Source organism: Lissotriton vulgaris, chromosome 6 (genome assembly GCF_964263255.1).
Source record: "Lissotriton vulgaris chromosome 6, aLisVul1.2, whole genome shotgun sequence".
NCBI lineage: Eukaryota > Metazoa > Chordata > Amphibia > Caudata > Salamandridae > Lissotriton > Lissotriton vulgaris.
The window spans coordinates 1,731,368,051-1,731,389,675 of record NC_141694.1 but is presented as its reverse complement, the minus strand read 5'-3'; the positions used below and the strand labels follow the sequence as shown (position 1 = coordinate 1,731,389,675).

At 46.2% G+C, this 21,625-nt stretch overlaps 1 protein-coding gene across 1 annotated transcript in view; it reads right to left on the bottom strand.

The window, feature by feature from the left end:
- Positions 1 to 553: 553 nt before the first annotated feature.
- DEGS1 (delta 4-desaturase, sphingolipid 1) overlaps positions 554 to 21,625 on the bottom strand; it is a 54,897-nt gene continuing 33,825 nt past the window's right edge. Inside the window, exon 3 of the mRNA XM_086927966.1 lies at positions 554 to 2,610. Within this exon, the coding sequence (XP_086784092.1) occupies positions 2,464 to 2,610 (147 nt within the window). The 3' untranslated portion in view covers positions 554 to 2,463. The remainder of the gene's footprint in view (positions 2,611 to 21,625) is intronic.

Sequence of the window (21,625 nt, the reverse complement as noted above, 5' to 3'; positions counted from 1 at the left end):
ACCTTTTTTAATTTCATATCTTAATAAATACGGCCGGGTGGTCTTGCGACCTCCCGCCTTCCAAAGATAACCAGGTCTCATGTTCATGTGTCAGGGGTTGGTGTGGTCAGATGGGGAGGGGGCGGCAGCCAGTCGCTGACCATGTAAACTTCACATGGGATCCGCGCAGGCAACACAATCGCAACTTTTAAAACAGACTTATCAGTGGTCAAATGCGTATTTGGGTTACTCTGGGAGTGGCACTGGGTGGTAAGATGGAAGTGAGATACTCGAGTGCCAGGAGATGCAACTAACCTCAGAAGGAAAGCAAAGAGTCTTTTAAAATGTATTTTGGTCATCTGCTTGAGACACTTAGTGCTTCGTTTTAAATTATACATTAATTGAGGTCTTGAAGTAGTATACACAATTACAGGAACTAGCCAACGTTAATTATACTGCACTGGTTTCTTTGTTTTGGTGTACATTACAAGTGGCAAAGAGATTCTACCAATGGCCAGTGCATCTTCAGATCTAATAGATAAGACAAAAGACAGAACATAAAAACAAACAAATGTAGGTGGGAAGTATTTTAATGAGTCCAAAGTCTGTTTTGCCATATCATTTGATAATACTGACAACATTGTGCTGAATCACCTTTACAACAGAGTCCAGTTTTTGGGTCATCTGGTTACTCCAAAAAAAAAAACCTTGCAAAAAAAGATAGGCATCTAAACTGCCGGTAGAGCAATACGGTTCAGAATAAAATGTTTACATTTAATAGTGCGTGCTCTCATTATGCCAACAGCATGGTGACCATGTCCGTTGTGAAAAGGGTCATTGTCCGGGACTGCTATTTGATTCTCCTCTGTCAGACGGGCAATGGAGCTGGGTGTGGAGAGAAGTAAAATAGGTTACACGTGGCAGTGCACCGTGCAGCACTATGAGGGGAAGTGATGACTGAGGAAAAGAGAAAGCGCGTCTCCTTCACACAATATGCGCTTCTCCCCAAAAGGCAGTCGCAACTAATTCCACCCATGCCTAGAGGACTGCTACAAAGGGTCAAAGAGGAAGAAAAAAGAAAAAAAAGACTTCGCGCGGATAGACACCTTGGAATTACTTAGAAGACTTTGACTGGAAAAAAAAGCACATCACTAAATGCCATCTGTTTGTAAAGAGATTTTTGCAAAGTCAATCAACTAATAACGGACAGAAACAGTTTGATTCAACGGGACGCACGTAGAAATACTTCAGGTTACCACCAGACGTTTTTAAAGACTGCAGAGTCCATGGGTGTGGTCTGCGGATATTAAAAAACAAGGCACAGTTTCCATTCGGGAAACAATGGATATATTATATTACGCTTCAATAATGTTCTGAAAAAACATGGTATTTTAGATTTGAGTGCAACACGGCACATTTATTCTTCTTCAATTCATGGATTCAAACGATAACCTGGACTAGAAAGTGCAATAACTCCTAAATAGTGGGGGTTTGGAGAAACAGCAGTAGCAAGATTTGATCCACCAATGTGCCCACTCACAGCACAAATAGCAAAATGGACGACTTCAATTGGTTTAAAAAATCCAAATAAACGCTAACTGAGGAAAAGGTTTGAGCAATATATTCTCTAGAATGAGAACTTAAATGAAAAGCTTTTATCACCTGGAAGCAAAATAACTACTTCCGGCGCACAGGCAGTGCTCATAATGTGTGCAGAGGGACTTTTTTTTTGAATAACGTGAAAGCATAACTATTTTAAATATAACACTGAGAACATGAAATGCTAAGCTATCTAGACACAAAAACCTTTCTTAATCACGTGATCCTATAGATTTCCCGAGGTGGTGATAACCTGTAATCGAGACATAACAACCTATTAAATGGAGGTCCGTGGAAAATCACTTCTGTAGCTCGCAAGACTAATAATTTAAAATACTAAAACAACTCTGCTTAAACAACTCGAAAGGACACTTTTACAAACTAATCAGCCATATTAAGAAAAACAAAATGAATTGGGTCCCACAGAAAGTAACTTGCCATATACATACATACCGCCCAATATTTCAAAACGCTGATCCAACCCTAGTCAGAAGAACATTTTTAAATCGAGAGTACCCTGCTACAACCGTGCAAGTTTTTGTGGCCCAGGGCTCATTTCACTCCAGAGGGCAGCATTTTGGATACGATGGAACGCTAAAGAAATAATAAAAAAAAAACATCTAGGGGAGACGAGCCTAACAGCTGTAAAAATAAGTGAAATGTATCTTGATGAAATGCTTGTGCATCAGATAGGCTAGGTCTAGACATTGCCACATTTATAAACTTGGCTGTGGTTGTTCTTTATTAAACCCAGACAGAAAATATAAATATACATCTAACAATGAAGAAGAGCAAACACTCGAGTAGATTTTGTCGATGGAACGTAGTTGCTTGAAGTATGCAGAGCTCCTTGTTCAGGACACGGTGTTACTCCTAGGGTACGTTTTACTCCTGTTTAACTTCACCGGTGAGTTTCCGTTTCATGCGTGAATATGGGCTGATTGTGTCATCCATAATGAAATCGTATAACACAGTCACCCAGGAGTGGTACTGGGGCAGCTTGTCGTAGTATTCTGCTGCTATTTTCCTCACCTACAAAAAAAAAACATGAAAACAGTCAATTAAAAAAAACACAGCCAAGTTGCATATGTCATAAAAAAAACAATATACACACAAATACAATTATATATTTTTTCCAGAGGACAACTAGAACACCATGATGCACTTGACAACCGTATGCAAGATGCATCACAAAGCCAAGCGCACTTTTTTTTTAATGCTATGTGGAGTGGTATAGTTCAGTACACATCCTACTCCTACATAGGCTCCTCTAATTCGAAGAAAAAAATAGGCAATCAGTGAACGTTGCCCGGCCAATGGCCGGAGGGTCCTTGCAAGGGTGTGAATAGCGGTGATGGGTCTATGGGCTCAAAGTATCTGAGTCACCATGAAGAGAACTTTATCCTACTCTTACATCCTGGCTCTTTACCAGCATCGCCTTGTGGGTAATTCCACAAAAACTGGAAACTAAAAAGGAGGAAGGAGGAAAAGGCCATTATGTAGTCTAAGGCTAGACACACAACTTCCTTCCTGGTCGAGTTTATCATCGCTCTGGGAGGATGTCCTCTCAAGCATGGTGTCGGCGGCGGCTGTGGGGTAGCCCAAGTAGCCACTACGTATAGATCTCAGACATACGCCTACGTGGGGAAGGCCTTCACCACTGCTTTAGCCCTGGTGGAGCATGCCTGGACTCCCGGGAGGTTGGGCTGTATGCAGCGAGGCAACAGGCGATGCACGAGGTTATCCACTAGCAATGGTGGCCTTAGCTGGGTTAGCAGGGGTTCATCTATGGACATGGCCAACGTTATGGCTCATATGAAAAGTGTCTTCTACTAAATGTTTTAGGGGGCACATAAGGTTAACAACTCAAGACTTGTTAGTCAGCTTGCTGAGAACCCGATTAAAGTACCACAGAGCAACAGGATCACCAGCCTCCTTGGGTCTTACTTAGCAGCACTGGAGACAGACTTTTTCATAGGCCTCTATGGCCAGGACATAGGTCTTTCAGGTACACATCTGCAACACTCACAGCCAGCTGAAAAGGACAGGACATCTTCATCTGATGACATACAATACAGCTTGGTTTATGGTATATTAACAAAATGACAGGGGTCATAAACCGTGAAAGCAGATCACTTTGTTAAAACCAATTTATTATTTATCTGGTGGACCTTTGTACACAGAATCTATAATACTGGTTAATCAGCCTCAAGAAACTGCTTAGTTTGCTTTCAATCTGGACCATTCAATAATTTTAAAATTTAACCAGCATATGTTCTTTGTTAGCCCGATCATTATTCTAAAGTGAAACGCAGAATATAAAAGGAGTACCCACCACGCTAGCCTCATGTGAAAACGCTTTTTAGCTTATGTTAAACTTCACGTATTAAATTATATATTTGTAATTCAATCTGACTGACAATTACGTTTATCTTACAAGAGATTCAGGCATCCCGGTGGCCATAGACCAAAAAGATGATGTGCATCCATAATGATACTTCAAGGATTTGTTTCTATCCTTGTTTTTTAACCTGTACAAGACCCTCCTTGCTAATTTGAAGGATTCTTTTGAAGGTGGTATGTTCTTATGCGTGCATGATGCCCAGATTATTGTAAAGGTATGTGGGGGAGAAGAGATTCTCCATCAACCAACTACAGTACTGCACAACCAAGCTACATCACTGGATGAGCTCAAAGTACCTTAAAATAAATTAAATGGAGATAAGCCAGATTTTATGTTCCCTTGTGCCGTCGCCCTCGGGGAGCCCTGCTTAGGACCAGAGATATCGGGCCTATGCCTCCTCCCACTATTCCTATAGTTAGAAAGCTGGGCATCAAAAGAGATAGTTAACTATATCAGACCAAGTTTCAGCAGAGTGAAATCCTGTTTACACAAGCTGCATTTTCTAAAACGCATTCGTCATCTATTTACTTTCCTGCTGAAACTCCAGATACTGGATGCATTCGTTTAATCACGGATGGATAATCCTATTTATCAGGGTCTTCCTACATACAAGTTGCTATGCTGCGAGAACTGCATTGGGATGGAGATCCAGGGCCCATATAGCATCTGCTATCTCTTCCTTACACTGGCTTCTGGTGTAACAGCACATGGGTTTCAAAGCGATGTGTCTGGTACACAAAGCGGAATTCATCTCATACCTTTCACTGCATCCTTAAAAGATTCAAGTGGTACCTGTTCCTCCCGCCACCTGCAATCAGTGACCCTTACAATACTAAATTCCGAGGAAAGATGATCGGTGCCAGGAAATTAATGTTCAGTACATCTAGACTGCATACTCCCACTCTAACCTGAAGGCTTGCCACCTAACTACATTATTTAACATTTCAAGTTGTTTAAGGCAGTATCTAAAAAACACATGCATTACATGGGGATTAAGGCCCGTTGTCAACTAACTGGAGTCAGGAGATCTCTTAATGTCATCACCGAACCTATTAGCAACTGTATTTTTATAAGCCAGAACTTTAAATGTATTTTGGACAATTTTACCATTGAAAACATCCAGTAAGGGCCCCACAGTGCCACCTGCTATTGAATTACTGTCAGCTCATATAGTGATCCGATGTTTTTATGGAAACGTCATCATGTAATTACTCCACCTCAATACTCTGGTAGATGTGATGCCTAGGTGTAGGAAATCTGACGTTTATATCCGATCACTCTGGATTTTTGTTGGGACCCCATTTTTATTGGCTAGCTGTAGCAAGGGGAAAGTGCAGAGTTTTAAAGTGCCTGTGCTCGCCTCTTAAACCGTGATTCAATTCTTATGCCCGAATGGCACATTTAACTTGCCTGCAAGTCTCTAGTATATGGTGTATTTGAAGGGATGGGATGTGGTTGTGTGACCTCACTGTGTAATACACTTACCAACCCCTTTAGGACCAGTAGGCTTCATTTGTTAAAACCTCTAGCTCAATCCTTGGTAGCTGTGAGCAGTAAAGCTTACACAAAGAAACAAGTGTAAAACATTTAAACAGGACCAAAAGAATTGAAGAAGAAAACTAATGAGACACTCAAGAGACCCGAAAAAGATTCACCAGAGTTTTCTGGAGAAATGGACTTTAAAGTAAATATCCACTTTTTACTAACCTGCGAACAATCTTTTTGAGCAAAAGCTTTGGCTGGTTGTACTACGGTAAGAGTTATATGTGGCATCTAACTATGACACATAGCTAGTCCGGTGCGACGAGGTAGGCCTTCAGAAACAGTTACCTTAGCAGGTAAAGCAGTTTTCAGTCAGTTACAGGCACTTTTACCCTTTGGTACGGTTTCCTATGGAAGTGGTCCTGATGTACGGGATACAGGATGCAGAAGATGCTCGAGGATGCTGTGGGTGCAATGTGGTAGATAGGAGTCTTCCTGTGGCTCCTCTGTCCACATAGGGGGTGAGGTGGTCCTGGTAACTGGGTCGATGTCTCTCGAAGTCCTCTCTGTCCTGGTAGAAGCCAAGTCGACAATGGGCTACTAGCCGCCCAGTATTGCGGTCACAGCAAAATCCTTCCCTGGGCGCTAACTCTCTTCTGGGTCACCAAGCTGCACTTTGAAGAATTTCCTGGGTCCAGCGGACTGAGGTGCAACTTTGGGTGTCAGGTCTTGGTCTCTGGTGCTGCACGACAGTGGGTGTCAGCGCTCTGACGATTCTGGGCCACCAACTTGCCCCAGCAGGCTTCTACAGCGGTTGTGTTCCTGTACAGAGAACAGGAGGTCAGCCAACTGACCCCTAAAGTCTCTTGCTTCGGCTGGGCTCTGGAGAAGACTTCTCCAAGAGCAGGGCATAGCAGGCACAGTTACTTTGTTATTTGTTTATTTGTTGTGTATTGTTGCCGCTTTTAGGCTCTTAACTAAGAATCCACTTACTTATTTGTTTATTTGTTGTGTATTGTTGCCGCTTTTAGGCTCTTAACTAAGAATCCACTTACTTGCACCATAATTGTAAAACTCACAGCGTTTGGAGCGGGTCCTTCTCCCGACAGACAGCACTGCGGCGGACATCTTGGGTTGGGGGGGGGCGGCCTAGAGAAGCTGCGCACGGTCTAGTCGTCGCAAGGACGCTAGACCGGTATTTAAACGGGGCAAACTAGGTGGCCTGTGATTGGAAACTATTAGGACAAACGGAGCGAGTTGCACTACAGAGTGCAGCGCGCTCACAGGAGCTCACACAAGGAAATTTTAAAAATCGCTGAATATTTGTTTATTTGTTGTGTATTGTTGCCGCTTTTAGGCTCTTAACTAAGAATCCACTTACTTGCACCATAATTGTAAAACTCACCGCGTTTGGAGCGGGTCCTTCTCCTGACAGACAGCACTGCGGCGGACATCTTGGGTTGGGGGGGCGGCCTAGAGAAGCTGCGCACGGTCTAGTCGTCGCAAGGACGCTAGACCGGTATTTAAAACGGGCCATGCTGACGCGCAGCGGGCACGCGCTGCAGGCACGCCGGAGCATCGCCGGAGTCACGCCAGAGTCCAGCCCGTCTGCGCCCGTCCGCGCACAGGCGGGCGCAGGGGCTGGGACGGCTGGCTACCGTCGCACTTACTCTTCAGAAATGCTTAAATCTTTGAATAGAGGCGAGCCCATGTTGGACCAAGCAGTCCTGCTGTTGCTTAAAAAGTACAGTATCTTTCGGAATGTTGGGGTCACACCTGCCTTGAATAAATGTTCCACGTTAAAAATAGCGAGCCTTAATACCCGCTCGTTGCACTGCCATCATCTGGAGGTATATAATATGCTTCAGGATAGTGACATCGATGTCCTGACTCTTTCAGAGACCTGGACAGATGAGAACTCGTTACCGGATATCATCGCCGCTGTACCAAGCGGATATGATATAATGTGGCATAACCGCCCAGGGGGGCTCACGGGGGGTGGGGTAGCTATTTTGTATAGGAAGACCATGACGGTTGAAAAAATACTAACTGAGACGATTGACTTAGCCGATCTTCTTGGGGTAAAGGTCACAGTAAACAATGTGTGTTGGGTGATCTGGTCTGTTTATCGTCCGCCGAAGGCAACCCCTACCTTCTTTGACTTATTCTGTCCTATTATATCTGACCTTAGGTCAAGATATACAAAAATCTTGGTTACAGGGGATTTTAATTTACATTGGGATAAGCCCACCTGGGATTCACCTATGCGCCAGTTAGACACATTAATGTCCGCATTGGACTTCACACAGATTGTGGATACCCCAACGCATGAAAAAGGGCACACTCTTGACCTTATGTGGACCACCGATGCCACTCTAACATTTAGTGAGGCAGCGCCCTGTGTCTGGTCGGATCACTGTTTGGTCTCGTGTGAGGTCCCCCTTAGCAATGGGGCTGTTCATAACTCACATAGCTTCAGGAAAACCCGGAAATGGATTGAAGTCAATCTGAGAGCCCTGACTGAGGCACATTTGGAACCCCCCCCAGGTTTTAGAGCCAGATTGTAATTTGGACCGAGACTACTCTGATCTAACAAGATGTTTGATTCGGGCCATCGATCAGATCGCGCCAGTGAAAACACAGCAAATCAAGGGCTCTGGGAAAGCTCCCTGGTTTACTCCGCTCTTAAGGGAAACCAAAACCAAGCTAAGGAGATTAGAAAGGCTGTGGAGGAAATCCAAGCAGGATACTGATAGGGATACCTATAAGGCCTTTCTCCACCAATATAAAAAACTTATGATTCAAGCTAAAGCGGACTATCTTGAGTCGCGCCTAAGCAAGGCCACTAATATCCAGAAAGAAACCTTTAAAATCTTGGCTGAGCTGAGTAAGAAGCCTGATAATGTTAAGCCCCCTTTTGATTGTAATACCTTCCAGACCTATTTCCTGGAGAAGGTGAAGATCATTGTCCAGGAGATAGAGAATATGGCGGCAACAGGGACTGCAATTGCCTTAAATAAGGCGAGCGACTGTTCTCTTAGAATGTTCCCACAGATGGATACACTAATCTTGGAACAACTGATGTGTAAAATTAAATCTGGCTCCCCAGCTGATCCTTGCCCACCTGAGATCTTTCGCATTGCGCGTCCCTTATTGGAGGAATACATCATCTCTCTCCTTAATAGATCGCTAGACATGGGATACCTGCCGAGTGAACTTAAGGAGGCGCGGGTAAGACCCTTATTGAAAAAGCTGGGGTCAGATCCCGCTGTGTTGAAGAACTACAGTCCCATCTCCCAGCTGCCCTTTCTCTCAAAAATCCTTGAGCAACACGTTCTTCAGTCCCTGTCCTGCTATCTGGAATCTCACCATCTACTCCACGATAGACAGGCAGGTTTTCGAGCACACCACAGCACCGAGTTGGTGATGCTCTCGGTGCTGGACGAACTAAGAGGTAGGGCTGACTGTAAGAAAGCGAGCGCCCGGATTTTATTAGATCTATCAGCGGCGTTCGATACTGTCAGCCACACCCTGCTCTTGGACAGATTGAAGAGCTTTGGGATTAAGGGCTCGGCGCTGCAGTGGTTGGAATCCTTCCTTACAGGCAGGACCCAAAGGATACAACTGGGGGATGAAACATCTGAGGTCGGGGTTTTAGAGTGGGGAGTACCGCAGGGGTCGGCCCTGTCCCCACTTCTATTCAACCTATACCTGCAACCCCTGATCGCTGCGCTGGCTGCGATGGACTGTAAAGTCTTCAACTATGCGGACGATACGCAGTTGCTGCTAAGTATAAATAACACCTCGGCCGCACAACTCCAATCCCAGAACATCCTGAGGTTCACGGTACGATGGATGACAGATAACCTTTTAAAAGTCAATCCTGACAAAACTGAGATCTTGGTTATACCATCCACCCTCTCACCTTGGAGTGACCTCTACTGGCCCATGGAGTTGGGCCCGGCCCCAAAACCAAGCCTGGCTGTAAAAAGCTTGGGGATTCGGTTGGATGCTGACCTATCGATGGCGCATCAGATCGCGTCGGTGGTAGGCAGCTGTACTAATATCATCCGGCAACTGCGGAAGTTATCCCCTATCCTTTCAGAGCCCATGATGCGCTCAATAGTAACTGCCACTATCATTTCCAGAATCGACTATGGGAATGCCCTCTATCTTGGCCTACCGAAAACCCTTACTAATAGGCTTCAGGTTCTAATGAATGATGCTGCCCGACTTATTTTTAGACTCCCTAGGAGGTCTAGAGCCACTCCTCTACTACAAAACCTACATTGGCTTCCAATTAAAGAGAGAGTGGAATTCAAGGTTCTGTGTACAGCCCATAAGGTCATCTATGGTAAGGCTCCGGCCTATATCAAGGAGCGCCTACAACTGTACTGCCCGACGAGATCACTTCGGTCCTCGGACTTGCAGTTGTTGACTTGCTCTCGGTACAGGCTAGTGACGAAGGGAGGCAGAGCCTTCTCGGTATTGGTTCCCCAGCTGTGGAACAACTTGCCTGGAGGGCTACGTGAGGAAGGAAACCTCTTAAAATTTCGAAAGAGTCTGAAAACGCTACTGTTCAGGAGAAGCCTGAGCATGGCTTAATCCAATGCGATCTTTTGTTCTGACCTTGTTGTGTTATTGTCCTATTCCATCTTTCCGGGCGCTTAGAGGCCTGCAGGTGATTAGGCGCGGTATAAAATTAAAATAACAATAACAATAACTTTCCCTTCGCTTACCACCAGGTTCAGCAGGTGCAGTCTATTTACCGCTTCTTCGGTGCAGCACGGCGGTCCTACTTCGGTCCTTCTTCTAATCCAGTTGAGATCAGAGTAAGGAGTGCCAGAGGGGTCCTTCTGATGTTAAGGCAATGCTCTCAAGGTATGATGTCTTTGGTAGATAAAGGGCTACCATGTTCCCTCCCTCCTGGTGACCACTTCCTACAAAGTGCGTCATCTGGTTTGCCAAGGATGCACCATTCTGCCCACTTCCAACATGGCAGAAGCATTCTCTCGGCGTCCAGAGCTCCCTAGCCCAAACCGGAAGCGTGGCTACCAAGGGGGCTACACGCACCTGGAAAACCAGTTTGGCAACTGGTTTCCTATTCCCTGTCCCTACTGGCAGCCTGTCTACCTAAACAATGAAGCAGTCCCTCTCTCATGTATGATCCATTGCCCTTCAAAGGCTGCTTCTACTTTGAAGCTGGGCTTTTGGGCCAACATATGGGCGGCTTTCTGCAGGGAGGTAGGTAATGCTTCTCTCCAGTGCAGGCTTCGATTGTCAGATTTCCTGGGAGAAGTTAGCAAGTCTCCCTAGGAGGGCAGAAGGCTGTCTGCAGGACTGAAACCGTGTACAACAATAAAACAGCTACTGGAAACTTTCAGCAATTAAAGCAACAACATCTTAAGTTATACTTTGTACACTGGCGACATTAAATTCGATTTAACCATTAAATCGGATTTATTGCACTGATTCTGTTGAAACCTTACAGTACCAACTTTAGTACTCCCATTTAGAGCTTAACAGAGCTGAGATGTCCGCCTGTAACTCTGTACTTACCAACAGGGCTATTCGCTTTCCCACAGTAAAAATGACCATTTATGGGTTTCACTGCTGGAACATGTAAAAGTACATATTTAACTTTTTTTTAACATACAGCACCCTGCCTTAGGGCTTGTTAGCATACCATGGGAGTGACTTGCATATATTAAAAAGGGAGGTTTGGCTTTGCCATTGGTTTAAATGGCAAGGTCGCGTTAGCAATGTTAAACTGCTCTTCGTCAGCGGTGACAGACTAGGAGCCATGTTTTACCTTGTCACACTCACGACGGCACAACTAATGCTGCAGTCCACAAGAGACACTTCAATTTACAGGCCCTTGATACCCCTGGCACCATATACTAGGGATTTACATTTAAGTTGAGCTATGACAACTGGGGACAAGGCGATTAAACCAACACCATTTTAACAGTCAAAGCACATGCCCAATGTCCTGTTTAGTAGGACGCTGGTCATTTCAGAATGAGAGAGTGAATGAGAGAGAGAGAATGCATATGTGGATATCTACAAAATACTGTTTTCTTACAGTCTACAAAGTGCACCCAGGACCTGGAAGTGTAATATCCCTTGTGGACTGCAGCACCTATTCTTCCATCCACTATAATATCAGTGCAAACATAGCTTCTGACCTACCTTGTGTAGCTTGACCTGTGCAATGTAAACCTGCTGGGCAACCAATGAAAATAACCCTTTGAGATGTAAAAACTTCTCTTTTAAACAGGAGTAACTCAGCCCTATGTAGGCCTTGAAGCCCACAAGGGTGGATGCATGCCATTTAAAAGTGGGCCATATAGAAAGATAATGTTAATGTTTCTACAGTGACAAGGCCCTGAAAGCCATTTTAACTGAGGCAGACATAGCTGTCCTATGTAGAAAACCAGAGTACATATTACAAGTCTAATACTGTATCTCGGGAATGAGACCACCTACATTATTATTTAATTGACCATTTGTAATAGGCATTACCAATCCACTGGAGAAGTTGAACATTTAATAAATATTAAGGAGAAGTAACTTTGAGAAAGTTACCCATTACCTTCCTAAATGTAATGTCTGCTCCCAGTAATCAATGCATATAGGAAAATAATGTGCCACAACCAAACATATTCAAAATAACAACGTAATCAGTCATAATTAGAACAGTTGGAGTCTAACTGTATTTTCATTTGAATACATAAAAGGGATTTAGAGTGATTGCTCCAGGGGGAACGTGCAGAAAGGTGGGAGTAGGTGCTCAAGTGTGGCGAAGGGGAGATTTCCAGGTGAAAATCTACAAGGGGTTGAGAAACAGTTCAGTGATTGGACTGATAGAGAAATATCAATCTCGACAACCTGACCATAACATATTCATAGTTTACGAGGTCTATTTAAATTTTTTCACATTCCACGAATGTATTATTGTTTGACACAGTAAAGGTGGGAGCTTTTGGTCCAGGATCAATTGGTATGGGCGTCGACGTTTCGACCAGACTTGGGACACAGAGGGTACTTGGAGACCTCAGCCTGCAGGTTTTCCTCAGGACTGGGAAAGGGCAACCAAATAGGAGGCGTGTTGTCCGTGGTTCACATCCGTAAAAGTTGTGGTGAGGACCAGTAGAGTCCTTACTGTTTCTAGTGCAAGAGGCAGTAGTCCTCTGCAGAAGGCATGGGGCTTGTGGGTATATCCTTATGCCATGGGTAATTCAAGATGCCCATCTCACCCGTAGTGAGGGGTAGTGAGACCGCTTGCGTCAGTTATAAGGCACTCAATGCCAGAAGCTGAAACATCTGTCTCCGGTTCCAAAAGCCACTCACTTGGCTTTCGGAATCTGAGACAGACTCTGTCGGGAGAGGTTTTAAGAGAGCTTGTTCAGCAGAAGACAGAGGAATTTGATCTGTTGCAACTTTTAGATCTACTGTTACCACAAAAGGTGTAATATATTTCCTGAGGTACAAGTACTGATTGTAAGGGTGGCCTTTGAGGTGTCGGTTGAGCTCTGGAACAGCCCCAAAGTTTTCTGTATTGCTGATGAAATGCATCTTCTGTGCACCTCGTCAAGCATGGTGACGGGAGCAGAGGCAAATAACTACTCTATCTAAGCATGGTTATAGGAGAGCCAAATAACTACTCCACCTGGGTACATTTGTGGGCTCTACTGAGATACACTTCAGCAAGGCAAGTTCTGACCATCTCTAGTGCTGTCCACATAATTTTTGCCAACTTTGAGACCGGCTCCAGGGTAGACATCATGGATGGGTTCGGTGGACAGGGAATGATGCTGCAGTCGTCAACTTTTCAGGAGCCCATCCCAGACCCAGTGGAGGCACAGAGGCGAGAGACATCAATTTAGAGCCCCAAAGCTGAATGGAGTGGGTCTGCACATGTAGAGTGGCCCAGAAGGTGCCTAAGGGCATCTAACATGGCCTGATTGAAGGCCTCAACCAATATAGGATCAGTAGAGTCTGAAACCATGACTGAATCTTCTCCAACTTCAGAATTGGAAGAACCGCTCGAAACGGGAATGACGTGCGGCTTGCAACGATCCTGGGAATGGGACCACTTCTTTGAGCACTTTTTTAATGGTACTTTGAGGCTCGACCTCCAAACTTCTTAAAAACGAAATCAAAAACATCAAGCCTTCGAAAGGGTCCCTTTCAAAGGTTTGAAGTCATATTGGCCTCTACACATGCTTATGGTATGAAACGGACTAGGTGAGGGGGTCACTATCTTACGACAAGAGCCCAAGGCACTAAGTGGGTCCTCCTTCCCAAAACTATTACGTGCTCACACAACCACAGTCACGTTTGATTTAATAGCTTGTAAACCTAGGTGACATACAATTCAAATGCCTAAAGCACCTCCATTCCCCATCTAATGTCTGCCCCCCTCCACCCTCACAAAACCCTTCTCATCGAGGTGCTTCCCCTTTGCCCTCCCTGACCCTCCCTCAGTTCAGTTAAAAAAAAATTAAAAACCTCGAAAAACTTTTTGGGGGTGGGCTTTCTTTTTTTAAATGCACTTAAGCATTTACATTTTTTTTTAATGTATTTACTGCACCAATGTAGGTGTCTGCCATCTTGGCGTAAAGAAAAACAAATTGGAAGCAGTGTGAGGCTGTATGCACGAACATGCAGTCATAGTTTGTCAATGCTGCATAGTACTGGCAATAAACATTGGCAAAACCAACACGTCGAAAAGGCGAAACTCATTACCCTTGCCAACGCCTGTGTCACGAAGCCGAGCTCCCTGACCTAGATGAGCTTCCTGATTCGGACGGACGGGGTGTACTTTCTAACGTTTCTTCCTTTCCACCCCGTCCGCAGGATCCTTTGGACATTTCCTGGGTTTCCCCGGCTCTGCCTCAGGGACGTACGTCTCTGTATCCAGCTTCTATGACGCTGGGGGCATGTTCTACAACGGTCGGCCAATCAGGTGAGCGGACGTCATCTGACACTACCCAATCAGAAGAGCTGGGGGCGTTTAAGGAAGCCCCGTCTTGGATTGTCGGCGCGGAACCTTCGGAACGCCAGCCGAAGCACGAGGAGGACGCCACGGAAGAAGACGGAGGAACTATCGTGGAACCGCTGCTGGGACCTCTGGAGCTGAGAGACGACAAGCCAGGAGGCCAACGATACCACGAGCCGCCCCGCCACACTTCCACGGGAGAAGTGTGGCTCCACAAGGTACAAGGGCGTTTTCAAGGGTTGTTTAAATCACGGGGTGGGACGGGGTAGCCTGAGGGTGGTCACTATCGTCGTACCTTGCCGGCCGTCTACACTCAAAGACTGCTATAGTTGGTGGTAGCACCCTGGTGATCCCTCACTACTCTACCCTCCTCTCACCTGTTGTATATACCGACCCCATCCCCTAACGTGGCTGCCTTTCTTTTCCTTTTCCCAAGTGCATCACCGGACCTGCGGCCACCTCCAGCTGACTCAAGACTGGAACCGAAGACTTCGGAAGTTCCCCAACGGAGAGACTCCACGTTTATTGTTTGTACCCTCCAGGACATTGTGCTCTAAATCCTTTTGAACCTATCTCGGTGTTTTCAAAACGAATAAAGTGGTTAAAGATAGACTCCCACTTGTGGCGACTCATTCTCCCGACCCCGTTCCCCACAAGTGGTGCCGTGACTCGGATCAACCAGTGAACCACGCCATCCGATACAGAATGGAGGAGCTCTTGACCCAAATGGAAGCAGACCGGACTGCGTTTTCCCAAGCCATCCAAACGCAGTCCGATAACATTCTAAAATTGGCGGAGGGACAAACACAACTAATGACTGTAATAGGACAGGGAAGGGCTACAGCTCCACCTCCGGGCACTGTTGTACCGTTGCAGAAGTTTAGTCCAGGCGAAGACCCCCTTGCTTTCTTTTTGAACTTAGAAAGAGCGGCAAGAGCTAGTTCCTGGCCTGGCGATAGGTGGCCCTTCTATTTGGCGCCATTGCTAGTTGGTGAGGCCCAGGCAGCTTATCAGACAGTAAACCGGGATGGAACAACTGCCTATGCGGTTGTGAAACAGTATATCCTCGATAGGTTGGGGGTAGACGAGGAAACACATTGACTGCGGTTTCGTCAAGAAAAAGGGTCACCCGGGGATTTACCCAAGACCCTGTTTTTCAAATTAAAGGAGTCTGCTGACTTATGGCTAAAGCCCCATGAAGGAAACATCGACGCCATTATGAACAAGGTATATCTTGAACAGTTCATCGAAGCACTTCCCTATAGTACCCAGAGGTGGCTTAAGCAACATGCAGGTTTAACGTTGGAGCATGCCATAGAAATGGCGACTTGTTACCCCCGGGCTCAGGGTAAGCCTTATATGAAGGAACCCGAAAAAAACACTAAAGTCTTACCACCTGTTAAAAGTGATAAAAGGTTCCAAAAACCCATCCCCGATCCTCCAAAGGTGCGGTTCCAACGACCTGAACTTCCCAATTCAGGACCTCAATGCTATGACTGTGGTGAATGGGGGCATATTGCTCGGTTTTGTCGGAAAAAAAAAAAGAAAGAGAAGACGAACCTATGGACGTGAGCTATGCCCCAAGGTCCATCCTCTATGCTCAAGAAACCGGAACCACTTTCTACGTACGTGTCTCTTTGAACGGTACTAGTATAAGAGCATTATTAGATTCCGGTTGCAAACATTCAGTTATAAGGGAAGAGTTGGTAGACCGCAACTCTCTCATTCCAGGGAGACAGGTCAGTATCCGTTGTGTCCATGGGGACGTTAAGGAGTATCCTATAGCCAAAGTCACGCTTCACACGCCTTCAGGGAAAAATATGGAAGTTGTTGTGGGAGTTATGGCTGGTTTACCTGAACCCATAATCATAGGGACTGATAATCCTTCATTTAGTACTTTATTGTTAGATACCCTTCACCACTTGTCCCTTCCCCGTGATACCTTGTTAGCTGCAGAACCCTGGGCCAGGGACACCCATTTTAGGACTGCCCAATTGAACAATGCAAGCCTCACCAATGCATGGCAGGTTGCACGAAACGGACAGGATCCGACCACTAGAACTTATCCCACTTTTGTTGAAAAGAATGGTCTGCTTTATAGACTCGCCAAGGCTGATGCTGAACCTCAACTGCTGGTCCCGAATGATTTTCGTGATCAGATATTATTCTTTGGTCATGCTCATTTGTTAGCTGGCCACTCTGGGGTAGAAAAAACGAGTCAGTCTATATTGCGACACTTTTTCTGTCCAGGTATTTACGCCCAAGTACAAAAATATTGTCAGGAGTGCAGAATATGCCAGAAACGGAACCCCTACACACCACCTCCTGCCCCTTTGGTACCCATGCCTATTATAGGGGTCCCATTTGATCGTATAGGAATGGACTTAATCGGGCCTTTACCGAAATCCTCTCGAGGACATCAATACGCCCTGGTCTTGGTTGATTACGCCACGCGGTATCCTGAGGCTTTTCCTCTTAAATCAGCCACTTCAGTAGCGATAGCCCAGAGGTTAGTTGAAGTGTCCTCTCGCATGGGTTTTCCAAAAGAGATAGTTACCGATCAGGGCACCCCTTTTGTTTCTCGTTTGATGCAACAGGTATGCAAACAGTTAAACATCAAACACATCAAGACGTCTGTGTATCACTCGCAAACAGACGGTTTGGTTGAGCGATACAACGGCTCCCTTAAGCTAACCTTAAAAAAATTGTTGTCGGGTGATGGAAAAAACTGGGACCAGTTATTGCCTCTGGCCCTCTTTGTACTCCGTAGCCAGAAACAGTCCAGTCTAGGGACCTCTCCATTTGAGTTATTGTTTGGGAGACCCCCTAGAACACTTCTTGAGATCACGAAAGACAGTTGGGAGACTGAGGGAGCACAGGAAGCTGAGGCCCTGTTGGATTACACCAGAAAACTCCAGAGCAGGCTACACAAACTTAGGACGCTTGCTCACGAGCATTTAGCGGTAGCTCAAGCCAAACAGAAAACTCTCTATGATCGTGGTACAAAGTGGAGGGTGTTGGATGTAGGTGACTGGGTTTTGATTCTATTACCCTCCTCTACACATAAAATGAGGAAGGAGTGGCAGGGACCCTTCAAAATTTTGAAGAAAATAGGACGCACTACGTACCTGGTACAGTTAGGAAGAGGCAAAACCCAAATGTACCATATTAACATCCTTAAAAAATGGTTAGGTCCACCCCCTCAGACAGTCAACGTGGTGTCTTCTGTACTCGATACAGACCATACAGTCAGTGCTGCTCCTGTCAATCCTGAACTATCTGTTACCCAGCAACAAGAAGTTAGGAATCTCCTCTTATCTCATTCAGTAGTCTTCTCGGATCAACCGGGCCGTACCCACTTGGCGGAACACAGTATACCTACTCTCCCCAATACAGTGGTCAAACAGAAGCCCTACCGAATCCCCGAGGCAAGACGCTCAGCATTCCAGGCCGAGGTAGACAGTATGTTGAAGTCCGGAATCATAGTCCCTTCCCACAGCAACTGGTGCTCTCCGGTGGACTTGGTACCGAAGCCTGATGGTAGTATCCGCTTTTGCATTGACTTCAGGGCCGTTAACCGGGTGTCTAAACAAGATGCATACCCCTTGCCTAGGGTCGATGAATTACTGGAACGCCTTGGAGAGGCTCGGTATATCACCACCATAGATCTCACCAAGGGATATTGGCAGATACCCCTTGCTCCTAAAGACATGGAAAAGACGGCATTCTCAACCCCATCTGGTCATTACCACTTCACGGTACTTCCCTTTGGTTTGCATGGGGCGCCAGCAACGTTTCAGAGGGTCATGGATACGCTACTGGCACCTCACTTACAATACGCGCCAGCCTACCTGGACGATATTGTAGTCTTTAGCAAAACCTGGGATGACCATTTACAACACCTTGGGAACATACGGACCAGTCTAAGGGATGTCAATCTCCACATTAATGCGAAGAAGTCCCGGTTTGCTTTCCAGCAGGTCAAGTATCTTGGGTACCTTTTGGGGGATGGACAAATTAAGCCCCAGGCTGAGAAACTGGAAGTGATCAACGCTTTACCCTACCCCTCTTCAAAAAAAGAGCTCAGGGCCTTCTTGGGGTTGGTGGGCTACTACTGCCGGTTCATTGCTCAGTTTGCTAGTTTGGCAGCTCCTCTCACTGACCTCCTTGGGAAGAACAGCAAGTCTGCTGCACTCCCCGCTCCTTCTCTTGTGCAGTCTTCGGCTTTCCAAGCCTTGAAGGACGCTTTGACTTCTTCATCTGTTCTCATTTCCCCTGATTTCCTCAAGCCGTTTATTCTCCAGACGGACGCTTCTGGGGTTGGTATTGGAGCGGTTCTTTCTCAGGAAGACGAGAATGGGGCTGAAAGACCTGTGCTCTTTATCAGTCGCAAGTTGTTTCCTAGGGAGCAGGCGTATTCTACGATTGAGAAGGAGTGCCTGGCAGTCCGTTGAGTGGAAAAACTGAGATACTATCTTGAAGGGAGGCCGTTTGTATTGTATACGGATCATGCCCCCTTAACTTGGCTTCAGCGTAACAGGGGGAACAACGATCGCATTCTGCGTTGGTTCTTGGCCCTATAGCCTTTCCAGATCGAGGTCCGTCATCGAAAGGGTTCCTTGCAAGGAAATGTTGACTTTCTGTCCAGCTATCCGATTCCCCCCGATCGGGTCAATCCTGGGGGTGGGATGTGTCACGAAGCCGAGCTCCCTGACCTAGATGAGCTTCCTGATTCGGACGGACGGGGTGTACTTGCTAACGTTTCTTCCTTTCCACCCCGTCCGCAGGATCCTTTGGACATTTCCTGGGTTTCCCCGGCTCTGCCTCAGGGACGTACGTCTCTGTATCCAGCTTCTATGACGCTGGGGGCATGTTCTACAACGGTCGGCCAATCAGGTGAGCGGACGTCATCTGACACTACCCAATCAGAAGAGCTGGGGGCGTTTAAGGAAGCCCAGTCTTGGATTGTCAGCGCGGAACCTTCGGAACGCCAGCCGAAGCACGAGGAGGACGCCACGGAAGAAGACGGAGGAACTATCGTGGAACCGCTGCTGGGACCTCTGGAGCTGAGAGACGACAAGCCAGGAGGCCAACGATACCACGAGCCGCCCCGCCACACTTCCAGGGGAGAAGTGTGGCTCCACAAGGTACGAGGGTGTTTTCAAGGGTTGTTTAAATCACGGGGTGGGACGGGGTAGCCTGAGGGTGGTCACTATCGTCGTACCTTGCCGGCCGTCTACACTCAAAGACTGCTATAGTTGGTGGTAGCACCCTGGTGATCCCTCACTACCCTACCCTCCTCTCACCTGTTGTATATTCCGACCCCAGCCCCTAACGTGGCTGCCTTTCTTTTCCTTTTCCCGAGTGCATCTCCGGACCTGCGGCCACCTCCAGCTGACTCAAGACTGGAACCGAAGACTTCGGAAGTTCCCCAACGGAGAGACTCAACCTTTATTGTTTGTACCCTCCAGGACATTGTGCTCTAAATCTATTTGAACCTATCTCGGTGTTTTCAAACCGAATAAAGTGGTTAAAGATAGACTCCCACTCGTGGCGACTCATTCTCCCGACCCCGTTCCTCACAGCCTGTTACTAATCTGCACTCTTTGTGACTCTTCTAGTTCCGTTCATTTTTTGTTTTTCGATTTAATTAACTGATCTTTTTAGTAACCTGAGACAATTAAACAGAGAAAGGGTCGTATCACCTTCTTAATGCGGGGAAGCTAAACCCCACCCTCGGACCTATACAAGATCCCTTCCCTGCTGTTCGATGCAGGGACCTTCAGTGCTGCTCCACGTTTTAGGACACCATGTTTACACTTCAAAGCTTCATGCGATAAGGTAGTGCATTGTGCGAGCCATACATACTCTTGGTTTGCTTGCATTGAATCGGTTTGGCCCACTCACCCAGGAACAATGAGTCCTGATAATATGTGGTGAAGTGGCGGCTCGGGGGCAGGAAGTGGTAGTTGCTCACCTGGTCGGCCCTGAAAGTCCCCACCTCCTTGCCTGGTTCAGCCTGGCCTCGCCTTACATTGTGCTGCTGCATGTTATTCCAACAATGCAGTAGCGTGGGAGACTGCTCTATAGTCGTTCCGCCCACTCTGGGTCACAAAAATAACCAGTGCACATATACAGTTTGCAGAAGGAGTCTTCTTTTTCCCTGCTCTGGCTCATTCTGCTGTAGGTGTCAAATGTGGCACACTCCACGAAAAATATACAAAAATAAATGGAGTCCACTAAGTAAAGTTATAAAAGTTACAAGCATGTGTGCTGCACAGCAATGTCTGAACTGATGGATATTTGTATAACTGACCTGCTATACATACAATTTTACTAATAATAACGTGCGCAAGTGTTGGGAAAACAGAATTGGCGCAGGTGCCTGTTAAATGCCACTTCCTCCGTTAATCGTTTTGGTAGTGTAAATGGTTTTATTTCCACATGTAGCACTATACTACAGAGAGAATAGTTCTACCACCCTTTGACCCAGGGTATTGAAGTGGTAGATCAAGAATACATTTTTTTTTTTAAAACACGCACTGAAAGTTAGAATGTCTATATTTAAATACGATGCCTGTGGCATGCGTGGCAATTATCACAAATGACTCTAGCTTGTTGAACTATTTTAACATACACTATAAAACAGTATGAACTTAAGTTTGAAAAGTTAAGTGTTCACATGTACGGCCACAAAACCAGTGTCAACCTCTGCAGGAGATGCAAATTAGACGGTTTCAGAATGCTGGGCTGGGCTGAAGTGCACGGGGGCAAAGGAGATGTACAGAGGATACAATTGTGACTTCCTGTGAAAGGTTCACCTTTGTAATCATAACACAGACAGTCGAAGGTGGTTTTTTTTAAATTTCAACAAGATATGAATTTTGTCCTATGCACGTTCCTAGCACCAAATTCTTCCTGCACTTGCCGGGCAACATGTGCCTGCGGTCGCCTCGGTCTGCCCTTTCTTCACGTGATCCGGGTTCTGGCTGTTTTGCCCCCGCAGAGAGGTCGGTCTTCTGCACATTGTAACTCTGGAAGAGGGCTTTGGTGGAAGATAGTTCCCTGTGAGGGCGCTAGTGCACAAGAACTGCTCTCTTACTCTTCCAATAACCCTTATGTTACAAAAGTTGGCACCAAACCACTCTACAGATGTA